The sequence below is a fragment of the Alosa pseudoharengus genome, unplaced genomic scaffold (assembly GCF_046254945.1).
Source record: "Alosa pseudoharengus isolate Yale_2024_CS ecotype anadromous, Long Island Sound unplaced genomic scaffold, YU_APseudo_1.1 YU_APseudo_1.1_scf_18, whole genome shotgun sequence".
Taxonomy (NCBI): domain Eukaryota; kingdom Metazoa; phylum Chordata; class Actinopteri; order Clupeiformes; family Clupeidae; genus Alosa; species Alosa pseudoharengus.
This window is the reverse complement of record NW_027468650.1, coordinates 5,524,695-5,541,116: the sequence shown is the minus strand read 5'-3', so window position 1 is coordinate 5,541,116 and position 16,422 is coordinate 5,524,695. Positions and strand designations below refer to the sequence as shown.

Here is a 16,422-nt window from a genome sequence, read left to right as displayed (position 1 = left end):
TGTGTGTGTGTGTGTGTGTGTGTGTCTGTATAAATGAGAGTGGCTGTGTGTGTATATAATCACCAGTAACACTTATTCCCATTCTACACATCCTTCTGCAAACAGCAGGTGTGAACATGTGCCCAGTACTATCTCTCTCTCTCTCTCTCTCTCTCTCTCTCCCTTTCTCTCTCTCTCACTTCTGTCTGTCCTATTGACTCCACCAGCCAGACACACAGGAGAACACACTCCTCTCTGTCCACACAGGAGAACACAGTCTGTCTCGTCAGACTTGTCCACCACCAAACCCCAGCTGGCCAAATGTTAAACCATTCACTGAGCTTTTTCTAATTATAGTCATGAAATGATGTTGAGGTTCATCTGTCTTCTACTTCACAGCTTCACTGTGTGCGTCTAATGTTTACATTCGTAAGATTGAGTCTAATGTTTACATTCGTAAGATTGCGTCTAATGTTTACATTCGTAAGATTGTAAAGGCTGAGAGGAATAATAATAAATAATAATAATACATTTTATTTAAAACGCCTTTCAGGACACCCAAGGTCGCTTCACAGATAAAACAAAATTGAAGAAAAAATGAGAAACATTATCAAAAATAGTCCATTTAGCCTTTACATTTAGGAATGTAATGTGTGCGTCTAATGTGGTTTTTAATGTATTTTTAGTGGTTTTACATTTGTAAGATTGTAAAGGCTGAGAGAAATGTAAGTCACTGTAAAAGGAGGAGCCAACCAACAACAAACACTCTCAAGTCTTTTTTCCACTTTTCGTTTTTGTGTTTACAAACACTCTCGAGTCTTTTTCCACTTTTCGTTTTTGTGTTTACAAACACTCTCGAGCCTTTTTCCACTTCCGTTATTGTGCTCCATTTTCACAGTATTACACGCTTTGTAGCATGATGAAAAAAACTCTCTTGAAAGCCCCAAAGGTCTTTTGTTCCATATTTCAATGCAAACATATTTCTGACATGCTGATTTTCTCATTAAAGAGTAAACAGAAACCTGTCCACCCAATGCATAAAAAAGCAGCCTGGGTAACAAGGTGGTCTACTTTCCCAGTGAAATATAGGCCTCGTTGCCTGCAGTCACACCCACAAGACTTTTGTTCCATAATAAGGGAAGTGCGGAGCTTTCAGAGAGAACCCATGGCAATACAACAAGTGAGACCAGAAGGGAAATGCATACGTTGCCGTGCCGACTCCCAAGCAGAAATATAATTACTGAATGAGCTATGGATCAAAATGCTCCCTTCAGAGGATGGATGTGCTTACAGTGCAGAGAGCGAGTGTGAGGCTTTTCATCTCTCCACATGTGTGTTCTCTGGACTGTGGCAACACGTTTTACATCAGAGATGGACGAAGGCTTCAGGCAGATGGGCCATCAGTAAGCACGACACACACACACACACACACACACAGAGAGCTGGTGGAGTGCAGTCTGCTGGATCATAATGGAGCCAAAGATAGAAGACGCTGTTTGAAGTATACTCAGTGAGAATGCACCTGCTCCACTTCACAAGTGGGTAGCAGACTGATGCATAGGCGCACACATACACACACACACACACACACACACACACACACACACTCCGCAGCCAAATTCACTCACAGGCTTTAGATAGATAGATAGATAGCTTTTACCATGTTATGGTGTAACAGTCCTGTGTAGATGCTTTTATCATGTTATGGTGTAACAGTCCTGTGTAGATGCTTTTATCATGTTATGGTGTAACAGTCCTGTGTACATGCTTTTCCCATGTTGTGGTGCAACAGTCCTGTGTACATGCTTTTACCATGTTGTGGTGCAACAGTCCTGTGTGGTGATGATATGGTGTAACAGTCCTGTGTGGTGATGTTATGGTGTAACAGTCCTGTGTGCTGCCTTGATTGCTGTGCAACTATGGCAGTTCCTTGGCAATCAATACCTAAACAACACTTCAAATGTCCAGTGTTTAACCAAAGCAGCTTGACTTGTATTTAGACACTGTGTGAGGAGAAACACACACACACACCCAACACACACACACACCCAACACACTGTGTGAGGAGAAACACACACACACACACCCAACACACTATGTGAGGAGAAACACACACACACACACACCCAACACACTATGTGAGGAGAAACACACACACACACCCAACACACACACACACACACACACAACACACTGTGAGGAGAAACACACACACACACACACCCAACACACTATGTGAGGAGAAACACACACACACACACCCAACACACACACACAACACACTATGTGAGGAGAAACACACACACACACACCCAACACACACACACACACACCCAACACACTATGTGAGGAGAAACACACACACACACCCAACACACACACACACACACACAACACACTATGTGAGGAGAAACACACACACACACACCCAACACACACACCCAACACACTATGTGAGGAGAAAAACACACACACACACACAACACACTATGTGAGGAGAAACACACACACACACACACCCAACACACACACCCAACACACTATGTGAGGAGAAACACACACACACACACACACTATGTGAGGAGAAACATGTTTGTTTGAATGACATTGTTAAAGTGTCAAAGGCTGTTCTAGAGTGAGAGGGATGTGCAGGAGACAGTGAGTACTCAGGTGGGTCATCAGAGTTATTTACCCAGCAGAGTTATTTACCCAGCAGAGTTACACGTGTTTACCCAGCAGAGTTACAACTGTGTTTACCCAGCAGAGTTACAACTGTGTCTAAGGTATGTTTATATTTACCCAGCAGATTTACAACTGTGTCTAAGGTATGTTTATATTTACCCAGCAGAGCCTCAGTTGAATGAAGTTAACTGATGACAACAATAAAAAGAATCAATCGTTTAGCGATCATGAAATTATACCATACATGATAAGACAAGCAGGGAGATAATGAAGATCAGTAGTTTTACTCAAAGTACTTGTGCTGTCCTGTGTAGATGCTTTTATCATGTTATGGTGTAACAGTCCTGTGTACATGCTTTTCCCATGTTGTGGTGCAACAGTCCTGTGTACATGCTTTTACCATGTTGTGGTGCAACAGTCCTGTGTGGTGATGATATGGTGTAACAGTCCTGTGTGGTGATGTTATGGTGTAACAGTCCTGTGTGCTGCCTTGATTGCTGTGCAACTATGGCAGTTCCTTGGCAATCAATACCTAAACAACACTTCAAATGTCCAGTGTTTAACCAAAGCAGCTTGACTTGTATTTAGACACTGTGTGAGGAGAAACACACACACACACCCAACACACACACACACCCAACACACTGTGTGAGGAGAAACACACACACACACACCCAACACACTATAAGCGCTTTCAGACATACGTGTAAGACCGGAGGTTCTGCCGATGTTAAACGGTGGGGCCGTATATCTGAACGACATAACCGGTCATATGGAAGTCCGAATTCACCCGGTGTTTATACTACCCCCGACCTAGTATTTCCTCCGGACATTATGTAAATGTGCTGTGTCTGAACGAGGAGTAGAACATTCGGTTAAAATCACACCTAGTGAGAGGGCGTGTTGGTGACGTTTCTTTCATGCGTCCATGTGGTTAGATCTGACTTAAATGCCAGTGTTATGATGGAGTGGCATAGTGCTGTCCAGAAAATCTCCAACCTGGAAAGATGCAGACATCACGGAGCTACTATCCATGAGGGCATACAACATTTTGATAGAACACCTGAAAGGAACGTTAGAGACACGTTAGGCTACAACTGCATGGCAAGGAGAAACGAATTCAGAAGACTGAATCATCATAAGCAGAAGGCGCTGAAAAGGCAGTAGCCTATAGCGACGTCGTTGACGACAATAACATAGCCTTCATGACCTGCTGAGCTCGCTGATATTTGCTGAGCATATATGCCTAGAGAAAATGAAAACGAAGAAAACCCAACTTTGTTCCAAGCTCCTTACGTAAATGCTACACATGGGGAGAGGATGCTTTTGGAAAAAATAAACCATGAAAAAACGAACAACTTCACTGTTATTAATGTTAGTATTTTGTTTGTTGCTTAAAAACGTTGTATGATCTTGAAGTCTTGAGTTAGCCTACTGAATTGGCTGGTAGCCTACCATAAAGTTTGTGCATGCTCTCTCTCTCCAACGCAAACCAGATTTGGGGTTCTATAGCCTAGCTAATTCTGGTACATAACGTTGAAAACAGATAAATGTGTTTATTTGAAGCACACATACAAATACTGTAGGCTAGGTCAATTTCAAGTGCCCACTTACGTGACTAGCCTACTTCAAGTATTAGCCTTTGCACAATAGATTTCTTCTTCTTTAGCCTACATAATGATAGGCTATATTTTGTAAACAAGAAGCAGCTGTGACAGGCAGCGGCCGCATATAATCTGCGTCATGTCTCAGCATCTTGTGAACTCTACAAGCCCCCACCCCTCACTCGACAACCACACGGAGATTCTGTAATGTGCGTGTATGTCGTTCACACATACGTCCGTGTAAGGTCAGTATTAGGTCCGCAGTTTAGCATCATATCTGAATCATCCGAAGGGTAGGACCTCCGTTTGACAAACCTCCTCATATACTCCGGAGGTTATATCTGAAAGCGCTTTATAAGCGCTTTCAGACATACGTGTAAGACCGGAGGTTCTGCCGATGTTAAACGGTGGGGCCGTATATCTGAACGACATAACCGGTCATATGGAAGTCCGAATTCACCCGGTGTTTATACTACTCCCCCCCTAGTATTTCCTCCGGACATTATGTAAATGTGCTGTGTCTGAACGAGAAGTTGAACATGCGGTTAAAATCACACCTAGTGAGAGGGCGTGTTGGTGACGTTTCTTTCGTGCGTCCATGTGGTTAGATCTGACTTAAATACATGAAGGGAATGGCACGTTGTAGCCTACAACTGCATGGCAAGGCCAAACGAATTCAAAAGACTGAATCATAAGCAGAAGGTGCTGAAAAGGCAGTATAGCCTACAGCGACGTCGTTGACGACAATAACAGGAGTATTTAATAAATTGTTAGACAAAACACGGTTTTCTGTTCATTGATAGCCTTAGGCAGAATTAGGCTACAGAAAATATTACAGGATTTTTTTTCTCTCCCGGCAGTAAAGACAGTAGATTCGTGTTTAAAATCTAAATGAAAACTAAAGGTAGGCTATAGGCTATGCATATGACCATCCAGAGGAGGCTGGTGATCTGTCAAGAATGATGAAGATCGTAAGATACAGATGGTTTTATTGTTGCTGTCATTATTACCACAAACACGAATTGACAACGAAACCATGGCGATCGTGGGTTATATCTTGCCTGCTTATTAGGCCATGCACAGCCCTGTCAGAACTCCGTGTAGCATACATAGCCTACTGGCAGTTTTCATAGACCATCACCAACTAGTTCGCACTTTGGATATATCGTTGGATTGTGAAAAGCCCAATTTCGAATAACTACAGTAGCCTACAAAAGATGAGGTAGGATGCATCTTTTGCAATTAGAATTTCGTGTGGGTGAGACCTGTTGCCTATCAGTAGACATGTCATCTCGAGTTCCACGACAGCTTAGCTAGTGCCACCGAAATATGACACTGAAATCCTTTCACTATTGGAGTCGCTCAGATAGAAACAGCTGTAACGTGGTTAGGACACTTTTGCTGTGGAGTGGAGACGCCATAAGTTAGGTGTGGTTTTGATAATCATAAAAGCAATATACTGAAATAGTTTAATGATGTAAAGTCAAGTGGTCTGGTGTGTGTGCGCGCAGTTTTTATTGATGAGTCGGAGTGGCAAGGGCATTATAAAACTTCTCGCTCTTAGGCCTACTCATACACCGCGCTGAAATGGCGTAGTTGTCTAAATTCAAATCATATCATGCTAGGGGAGAAATAAACCATGAAAAAACTTCACTGTTATGTTAGCATCTTGTTTGTTGCTTAAAAACGTTGTATGATGGCCTTGAAGTCTTGAGTTAGCCTACTGAATTGGCTGGTAGCCTACCATAAAGTGTGTGCATGCTCTCTCTCTCTCCAACGCAAACCAGATTCTGGTACATAACGTTGAAAACAGATAAATGTGTTTATTCGAAGCACACATACAAATACTGTATGTGCGCACTTACGTGACTATCCTACTTCAAGTATTAGCCTACGCACAATAGATTTCTCTTCTTTAGCCTATAATGCATAGGCTACACTTTTTAAACAAAAAGCAGCTGTGACAGGCAGCGGCAGCATATATTCTGCGTCATAGCTCGCAGCTTGTGAACTCTACAAGCCCCCACCCCTCACTCGACAACCACACGGAGATTCTGTAATGTGCGTGTATGTCGTTCACACATACGTCCGTATAAGGTCAGTATTAGGTCCGCAGGTTAGCATCATATCTGAATCATCCGAAGGGTAGGACCTCCGTTTGACAAACCTCCGCATGTACTCCGGAGGTTATATCTGAAAGCGATTTATGTGAGGAAAAACACACACACACACACACCCAACACACTATGTGAGGAGAAACACACACACACACCCAACACACACACACAGACACACAACACACTGTGAGGAGAAACACACACACACACACACCCAACACACTATGTGAGGAGAAACACACCCAACACACACACCCAACACACTATGTGAGGAGAAACACACACACACACCCAACACACACACACACACACCCAACACACTATGTGAGGAGAAACACACACACACACACCCAACACACACACAACACACTATGTGAGGAGAAACACACACACACACACCCAACACACACACCCAACACACTATGTGAGGAGAAACACACACACACACACACAACACACTATGTGAGGAGAAACACACACACACACACACCCAACACACACACCCAACACACTATGTGAGGAGAAACACACACACACACACACACTATGTGAGGAGAAACATGTTTGTTTGAATGACATTGTTAAAGTGTCAAAGGCTGTTCTAGAGTGAGAGGGATGTGCAGGAGACAGTGAGTACTCAGATGGGTTATCAGAGTTATTTACCCAGCAGAGTTATTTACCCAGCAGAGTTACACGTGTTTACCCAGCAGAGTTACAACTGTGTTTACCCAGCAGAGTTACAACTGTGTCTAAGGTATGTTTATATTTACCCAGCAGATTTACAACTGTGTCTAAGGTATGTTTATATTTACCCAGCAGAGCCTCAGTTGAATGAAGTTAACTGATGACAACAATAAAAAGAATCAAACGTTTAGCGATCATGAAATTATACCATACATGATAAGACAAGCAGGGAGATAATGAAGATCAGTAGTTTTACTCAAAGTACTTGTGCACGTAGGCTATGGAAAATTGGTCAAATCTAGCAAGTAAAGTTTAAAGGGGTGGTTCAGGATTTTGGACATAAGACCTCATTTCCAAGTAAGCAAGTGTGATATTTATCAGTGGAGACCGTTTTCAACACGTTTCATCCAGTCCTTGTAATTGCAGAGTTCGCAGGTGCTAGGCTAGCGCAAGTCAACGGTATGTGCTAGCCTGCCACTAAAGACAGTCTTACCCACTCCAAAGTACACCCGAGGCAAATTCCAGACAATCGATGTAAATCTCTGTGTTGATAGAATAGTGTAAGAAATACAACTACCCTCGCATCGCGTTGCAATAGTTATACTTTGGTCCCTGAAGTTGGTAGTAGTCATTTTGCAACTCAGCGGCGAACTGATATTACCAAGGCTACTACTAGGTATCCCCATTGGAGTGCGCTTTACTGTTTACTTTTCGGCGCAGTACTACTAACCGGAGCAAGTATAATTCCGTCGTGGTAAGAAACTAGTCCCTCAAAATGTAATGCGATCGTTGAAATGCAAGGATAGAATAACGTTAGAAATAACAGTATCAATACAGACATTTACATCGATAGTCTGGCGTTATAATTTATTTGCCTCGGGTGTACTGCGGAGTGGGTAAGACTGTTTTTAGTGGCAGGCTAGCACATACCGTTGACTTGCGCTAGCCTAGCACCTGCGAACTCTGCAATTAGAAGGACTGGATGAAACGTGTTGAAAACAGTCTCCACTGATAAATATCACACTTGCTTACTTGGAAATGAGGTCCTATGTCCAAAATCCTGAACCACCCCTTTAAGTGAATGACGTGAAAGTGAAAGTAAGACATTCAAAAGGCCCACGAAAGCTAAGGTTGCTTTTGATAGTACAAATACTTACAAAACTGGTGCTCTAAATAGCGATTCTGTTGTCTTTGAAAAGTTCTCTTATTGACGCATTGAACTGCATTTTGGATTAACACCTGCTTTTACAATGCGGAAGTATTAAGCAGAATAGACGTGCGCTTTCAGGAGCAGTCTTTGTACATACCGCGGAATACATAACTAAGCCAAAGGTAATGAATGCGTAGCAAGATGGGTCGTCCTAGTTCATGTCTATGAGGGCAAAGTGGAGTTCAGTCAGAGACGGGCTTTGGTTCAGTTCCCGCCTGCACAGGGGCGTGTCACTGACGTATGACTTACGTTTGAACGCCTCGGTTCCACGCCAGACAAGCCGGAGTACAAAATAAACTTGGTGTACACCTTCATTAATGTTGATTTTCTCCCGACTGGAGAGTCATACTATCACGACATTCTACTGAAATAGGGAGGGTTTGGAGATCATGATACCGTGTCCGATATGTGCATCGATTGCTCAGAAAAATAAGGCTTTGACAAATTCTGGGAAATTCTTGGATTCTGCCATAGACCTCAATGTTAAAAAGAGAGCCCGATCACTGCATAAATGTGCGGGGGCGTGTACTGCTACCCTATTTGCATTAATTTCCAGGGACAGGAAATGGCCTCTCATGAAGTATCTTCGTAATCAACCATCTTTGACTCAGGGCTCTTTACTCTTCCCCTCCCATCTTTTTACACTAAACTCCCACTTTCCCCTGGATCCTCCCATGAATGCATATGCATGACACCAAAAACGCAATTAGCCATGTCCAGCTCAGGCAGTTTGCGCTATTACATCATTGTGGCCTGTTTGTACATACTTTGCAATGATTTTACACGCACGTTGCGAAACAAATACGCCTGAAGTGGGCGCAAACGCGTTAGTACATCTGGCCCTCAGTACGTAAGGCAGTGATTGTGTGCTATTCAGTACCTAAAGCAGTGATTGTGCTACCCAGTACCTAAGGCAGGGATGTTCAGAAATGTGAAATGTGTTCTTTTGTGACCATTTTCTTCTCAGCTAACACTTAATTTGTTCTTTTGGCAAATGCACATGCAGTGCCTGAGGTAGCCTACTCGCTCAGCTGTGTGAGATTGAAGGTCAGATTTATTTTCCATTATGTAGTTTATTTGACCAAACCACAGCAATAGTGAGTGCAAATGAGAGGGAAATTTGAACACATTTCCACCAACAACCAATTTCTCCGAGAATTAGAATTTTCTGGTTTGTAGCGAACGGAGAGAGCAGTGACCCCCACCCAGTCTTGAACCCGGGTCTCGGGGGCACTAAACCTGCAGCTTGACCGCAACGCCAAAGAGCCAGGCCCGTTGGTATGGCAGTCAGAGCGCATACTCAACTGTAGTGACGGTACTCTGTCACACGGTTATTAAACAGAAATGAGGCTGCGCGATGCTTTGGAGGGAAAAAAACAGCTAACGTAGGAAGCTAACATAGGAAGCTAGCATAGGAATCGCCTGGTCGATATAGACAGCTAAAATAGGAAGCTAACATGGGAAGCTAACATAGAAAGCTAACATAGGAAGCTAACACCAGAAGTGCCTGGTCGATAAAGCCAGCTAGCATAGAAGCGCCTGGTCGATAAAGCCAGCTAGCATAGGAAGCACTTAGTTGATAAAGATCAAGAGCTAGGCATGGCTGTCAAAATAATTAGCATGAATTCTCCTTATCTAATTAGATGTTTGGCACCCTGCACCCTATTATTTTGAATTTCCCCTTGGGGATCAGTATCTATCTATCTATCTATCTATTTATCTATCTATTCATTATTGCTACATCAATATGGGGTTTGAAATAACATCTTATCTTTAAGGACAGGGCCTTTGCATTATCTGCACACCTAAAAGACTACACAGGAAAACAGGATCAGACATTTCAAACCTTATCAGACAGGCAAGATCACAAGCATTCAAACACTACTTATGAACAAATACAGGCAAGATCACAAGCATTTAGCTAAAGACCGGCCTCTCATTTGCAAACATGGCCAGCCAGACAGTATTGATATAAGGCTCAATAATAATGAGCTGAAATGTCAATACTGTATTATTATTATTTATTTTTTTTTACTTCACAGACACTAGAGACCTTGAATTTCCCCTTGGGGATCAATAAAGTATCAATCTATCTATTTATCTATCTACTATAATACCTCTAGCCTTGATTATGTACATTACATTACTGTGCTGTATATTAAACATACTTACCTCAAACATATGCTTCATCTACATCACATTAAGCTTGACCCATACACATCATCATCAGTAGACGCACTGCATTGCATTGCTGCAGTGCATTGATCTGAATGAGGAACAAGTCAAGCCAAGCTCTGTTTCTGTGCACTGCTGTGCAATCTGTTCACTGTAGTTTACTTGCATCCAAAAATATGGGAGTGAGGCAGGGTCATTCTGGCCCACTGCCTACAGGAGGGATGTTATCTGTCATTTGTGGAAGTATGGAATTATCCCCCTGTCTAACAGGCCAGATGATAAACATGACTCAGGGTCATTTGTCACCGTCACAGTTAGGAAGGAAACAAGAGCAGCGTCCAGGGGAGCCGGCTGCCCAGTGACTGTGAAACCAAGCGAGAGGCCTGAAGTTGTGCGTATTTCTACGTCACCAGAAATGTTATTATTATTGTTTATTTGTTTATTGTGGCGAGGGCATGAAAGGGCTTAACATTTTTATGTAATCGTAAAAGATCACTGGCAAAAATTCTCCAGTGCTTTATTGCTGAATAAATATAATTTGTAATAAATGAAATGCCTCGTATTTATGTTTCAGTAAAGCAGCGTTTCTCAAACTGTGGGTCGCGACCCACTACTGGGTCGCGGAGACATGCCAGGTGGGGCGCGAACTGACGTGAAAAACAGGAGTTTATTTTTTTATTTTTTTATCTGTAGCCTGGGCCCAGGTAGCACCCGATGCGCAATGGACTGTGTTATTCACAGGGAAGCGCTCGTGTAAGGCAGCTTAGTTAGTCCCGACCTACATGAGATTTTGAACGTTGCTGTGAGAGTGGTGAATTTCATCAAAACCCGGCCCTTAAAAGCGCGTATATTCTCCGCACTTTGCGAAGAGATGGTAGCTAACCAAAAGGCTGTACAGTTTCACAGCGAGGCAAGGTGGCTTTCCCGAGGTAAAGTGCTGTCGCGCGTGTTTGAGCTCCGAGTCGCCTCTTCTTGGAGGAAGAGCGCATGTTTGAATCTGCAAGCACGTTCACTAATGAACATTTCTTGACGAAGCTGGCCTATCTTAGCGATATATTTGATATATCTTAGCGATACATTTGAGTTAAATGTCCAGTTACAAGGCAGACAAGCACCTACCTCACCTAGCAAATAAGATTACTGCATTCACCAAAAAAACTTGAGGCGCCTCGATCGCGACAGTATTATGCCTTTGAGATTTCTGAGCGAAATCGCTGAAACGTCTGATTGGGAGGCACTCTTGTGATCCCATGTATTAAACAGTAGGCCTACATCACATCCCTGCAAAGTTTATTTCAAAAATATTTCCCAACCAGCAGTGCTCAGTATGACTGGATTATGATCCATTTAATGCAGCATGTTGGTATTTCATTGAATATATTGTACAATGCTGTAAAATGCCCTATGCTTCCTAATATGTTGCTGGAAAACAGAAATATGTTCAGGTGGTTTGCTGGTTCATACCGGATCCAGATTAGTTCAGGTGGTTTGCTGGTTCATACCAGATCCAGATTAGTTCAGGTGGTTTAGATGTGGCACAGTGGATACTTGTTTTTAAAGTGCTTGTTTGTAAAGTGCTTGCAGTTGGTGAAAGATGTTAATAATTTCAATCTTATTTCCCTTTTGCTACAAGATGAGATCGTTTCCTCTCTATTTTACTCTGTGTTTGTGTCCAATCAGGTGACATGGTGTGTCTACCGTGTTGGGGTCTAACATGTTCCCACACAGCTCTCGTGCCCACACATCTAACATGTTCCCACACAGCTCTCGTGCCCATGCAGCTCTGGTGCCCACACAGCTCTCGTGCCCACGCGGCTCTGGTGCCCACATGGCTCTGGTGCCCACATGGCTCTGGTGCCCACATGGGTTCTCGTGCCCACATGGGTTCTCGTGCCCACACGGGGTCTGGGGGTCTTTGTGGAAAGAGGGCAGCTGCCTCCCGCTGGACAGATGGTGAGAGTGGAGACCTCCTGTGAGAGAGAGAACATGACCCAGTGCCACAGAGAGAGAGAGAGAGAGAGAGAGAGAGAGAGAGAGAGTGTGTGTGTGTGTGTTGTATGTGTGTATGTGTGTGTTAGTGAGGGGTGTGTGTGTGTGTGTGTGTGTGTGTTGTGTGTGTGTGTGAGGGCAAGGGCACATTCATGTCCTGTTTGGGTCTCTATTTCAGTGTCAGTGTAGTGTGTGAAAGCACCAGGGGCTGGGAGGGGTTGCGTGTGTGTGTGTGTGTGTGTGATGGGGGTTGGGTCAGAGAGAGAGACAGCACCCTGAAGAGTACAGGGGGTGCACTGTTTGGCCTTAAGCTAAAGAGGTGTTCATGATTATATGATAATACCACAAAATCATCCTCTCTCTCTCACACACACACACACATACTTTTAATAAACACACTCAATTTCTCAAATGACCCACATAAATATGCATATAGTGTATTTCTACCACACATAAATAGCTAGCACTTCATTCCATCTCCAGAAAGAGCATCTTTTCCCAGACATGAGGGAGACAGACCCGGTGGGCCCGCCGTAAGCGTGGCAGCAGGGGGATCTATGGCGAACTCTCCCAGTTAGTTCCTCTAGTTCTTTTGGTGAAAACCGTAGCCAGCCCACTTCCTGTAATTCTTTCCTACGCTGGGAACGAGTCTGACCTCCTTCCTGTGCGCCTGCCGTGGACTCGAGAGGCTCAGCCAAGCGCGCCTTTAGGGCACGGGACACGACGCAGCTTCAGAATGCGCCATTGTCTTTTGTTTGCCTTTTAAGGCCCCCTCACAATGCAGGCCTACTGCCTGTCATATAAATAAGGCCTCCTTGTCTTGGTTCTCTTTGTTTATCCTAAAACAATTGTAATAATGAGCTTGGATTGGGCCTGGCTAGCCCTCTCTGCCATCACAATAAAACTTCAGAATTGCTGCCGCGAGAGATTCTTCTCTGGACAATCAAATGACATCAGAATTCCGTCTCCGTGTTCCTCTTCTGATTACATTACTGCATGAAGATTGCTTATTTATGAAAGATTCTGGCTGGTTTCTTCTATTGTCTGCTCATTTGCCATTCTTTGACGTAGGAGACAATATGATAGGCATTTACAAATAAACCTTACCAGTCACGTTTGCCCTTTAAAATCATCAATCAAGCTTGTCAGTCAATAAGAGCACCATGTCATTTCAACACTTTTGTCTAAGAAACGCTTGCCCTGCTTTTCTGTAAGTTTAGCAGGAAATGTGAGGCATTTGCCCTCTATGCCTGTTTCAAAATGCCAAAGCTGTCATGTATTTTTCCACCTCATTTTATTCACATTTAGCATTTTATGAAAATGATGCAGATTGCGTGTGGTTTTGAAGTGCTGTCATTTAATGCCTTATTTGAGATGTGTGTGGGCAGATGGCCAGGTTATAAGCTGAGGGGGGGAGGGGGGGACAGGGTACACACAGTGGCTCAGCGGTCATCAGTCCAATCACTACAACAGTGGTGTCTCAATGAGAACTCTACATCTAAGTGGTTTAATTCAGACATTAAATTAGCAGTACAGTACAGGGATGCAGTATCCCCTCCCACTCCAATAGCAAAGAGCAAGAGAAATTAATCTTGCAATAGCCCTGGGTTGACTTCTGGCATGATTCGTGTTCACACCTCCACAGAGACAATTAAGCGTTGCGAAATGAAATTACTGTTCTGATCAACAAAACGCCCCGTCAAGGGATCACACCGCAGCGCTTGGCACACAGTCACTAATGGCCGCCGCAGCCAGACGCCGCACGAGCACGGGGAGCTTTGCAGGGATTTGCGTTTTGGCGAAGAGCAAGCTGAGCATCAACAGAACACTGTTGCTTCAGCCAATGAGGGAGAAGACAAAACAAAAACCAAAAACCCAGCTGGAGAGAGGTCTGTCCAGTCCCCAACGCCACGATGAGAAGTGTGTGTTAGTGCGTGTGCTGTGTGTGTTACAGTAGGGCAGCGTCTCTGAGTGTGTCCACTCTGTCAGTGTGTTGTCATGGTGAGGGGACAGTGTGTTGTTACGGCGACGGGACAGTCTCCTTGAGAACTCCTCTGTGGGGCAACTGCAGTGTTTGGCATAATTATTATCCAGGGCCTTTCCCCAGGGAATTGATGAATGACTTTGTATGGCAAAGAAGAGAGAGAGGAGAGAGAGAAGAGGGGAGAAGAGAGAGAAGAGAGGAGAGAGAGAAGAGGGGAAAAGAGAGAGAAGAGAGGAGAGAGAGGAGAGAGAGAAGAGAGGAGAAGAGAGAGAAGAGGGGAGAGAGAGAAGAGAGAGAGGAGAGAGAGAAGAGAGGAGAGAGAGAAGCGGAGAGGGGAGAGAGGAAAGAAGAGAGAATCCACAGTGTCATGGCTTCATCCTCAGGGGAGAGGACTAGTGGCCTCAGCCATCTTCAAAGGGTTCTTTTGGGCTTCATAAAGCATTTCCACCCAACAGAGAATGAAATGTTTCTCCCCCTACAGAAGGACAGTTCCCAATGATACAAATCCACCGTTTTGGTCCCATACACCATACAATGGAATGTGTGGGGGAGGAATGAGTGATGGTAGAGGTGAGCGCTGGGCTCAAGGTACAGTATGTGCTCATGGGACCAGCGTGCCGTCGTGATGCTGAAGTCAGAAAACCATGCTGTGGCCAAATCCAAATCATGTGGTGTGGACGGTCCAATTTCAAGCATTAGCCAATCACGACAATCAAAAGGAATGTCTTAAAATTCTAAAGTCCCGGCTTCTTTCACGTCTCAGCCAATCAGGTGGCCCAGTGGTCACTAGGAAGTGCTGCTCTCTAGGCCAGGATGTCGCTCCGCTTGCTGCACCAGACGACCAGCGCGATCATGGCCAGCGTGAGCAGGATTGGGACGAGGATAAGGGCGGCCAGCAGGTCGTCCGACGGGTCCACCCACACCACACGATCCACCGTGCAGTTGGAGAAGAAGAGCTTGTGGATCTGGATGATGAAGCCCTCCACCACGGGGTTGGGCCAGTAGCAGCCAATCCGCTCCGAGTTCTTCTCTGTACACGAGGAGAACAGGTGGTACTCGCTGTGGAGAGGGGAGGAGAGAGGGAGAGAGAGAGAGAGAGGGAGGGAGAGAAAGGGAGAGGGAGGGAGAGAGAGGGAGAGAGAGGGAGGGGAGGGAGAGAGAGAGGGAGAGAGAGAGAGAGGGGAAGGGAGAAAGAGAGGTAGAGAGAGAGAAATGAAAAATAGAGAGGGTTGAGAGTTGTTTAGTATAAACTTTGACACTTGACTTCAACACGCTTCACAGTTCAGCACAAGTGATAAGCTCTGTCATGAACGCACTTGTAAACTCAGACATAAACTGAGGAACTGTTAAACTGCTATTGATAGATAACACACACAGAAAAATACAGCTCTGAGGAGTAATGAATGTCTAAGCCACTAAAATGCCTTTCAAAGTCTAATGGTTAAAGTAGATTTAAAAATATGACTTTGCCATTACAAATTTGCTAATGCAACTGTCTTCTAGACTTTCATCAGATTAAAGTGGCTTTTGATGTTCATTTCTCTTTCAAGGCTGCCTGCTGTCACCGGGACGTTTAATTTCACTGAACGTGTTAATCAGAGAAACCACTGAGTACGTCTAATGCGAGGAGTTGATGTTGGAAACGGCTGTGTGTTCATTATCAGCAAGAAAGAGCAATAATTAACAAAAGCAAATGCAAAGTAAATCGACAATAAATATATAAATACATACTGTAAATAAGACCAAATGAACCTCCTCTCTGGCTAAAGAGTGTTAATGTGAACACAAATGGGCGTTTAGGATTCCATTGCTGGCTGGTTTATGCTTTTGAGACAGACTGACATTAAGTGACCTGCGGCTTTTGTTCAGCCTTTCAGCAGATTTGGCGACGGAAGAATCCTCACTTCTCTAAGCTCTGACAGCCATTGAATAAAAGATGTATTCGTCACTTTCAGTAGATGGCTCTCAAAAGACTTGCTGGCTAATCTTGGAATAGAG

The 16,422-nt window shown here is 44.1% G+C and overlaps 1 protein-coding gene across 1 annotated transcript in view; it reads right to left on the bottom strand.

The window, feature by feature from the left end:
- Positions 1-13,933: 13,933 nt before the first annotated feature.
- The window catches only part of LOC143131586 (receptor activity-modifying protein 3), a 31,341-nt gene continuing 28,852 nt past the window's right edge, over positions 13,934-16,422 (bottom strand). The window contains exon 4 of the mRNA XM_076291224.1: positions 13,934-15,483. Coding sequence (XP_076147339.1) covers positions 15,228-15,483 — 256 coding nt within the window. The 3' untranslated portion in view covers positions 13,934-15,227. The remainder of the gene's footprint in view (positions 15,484-16,422) is intronic.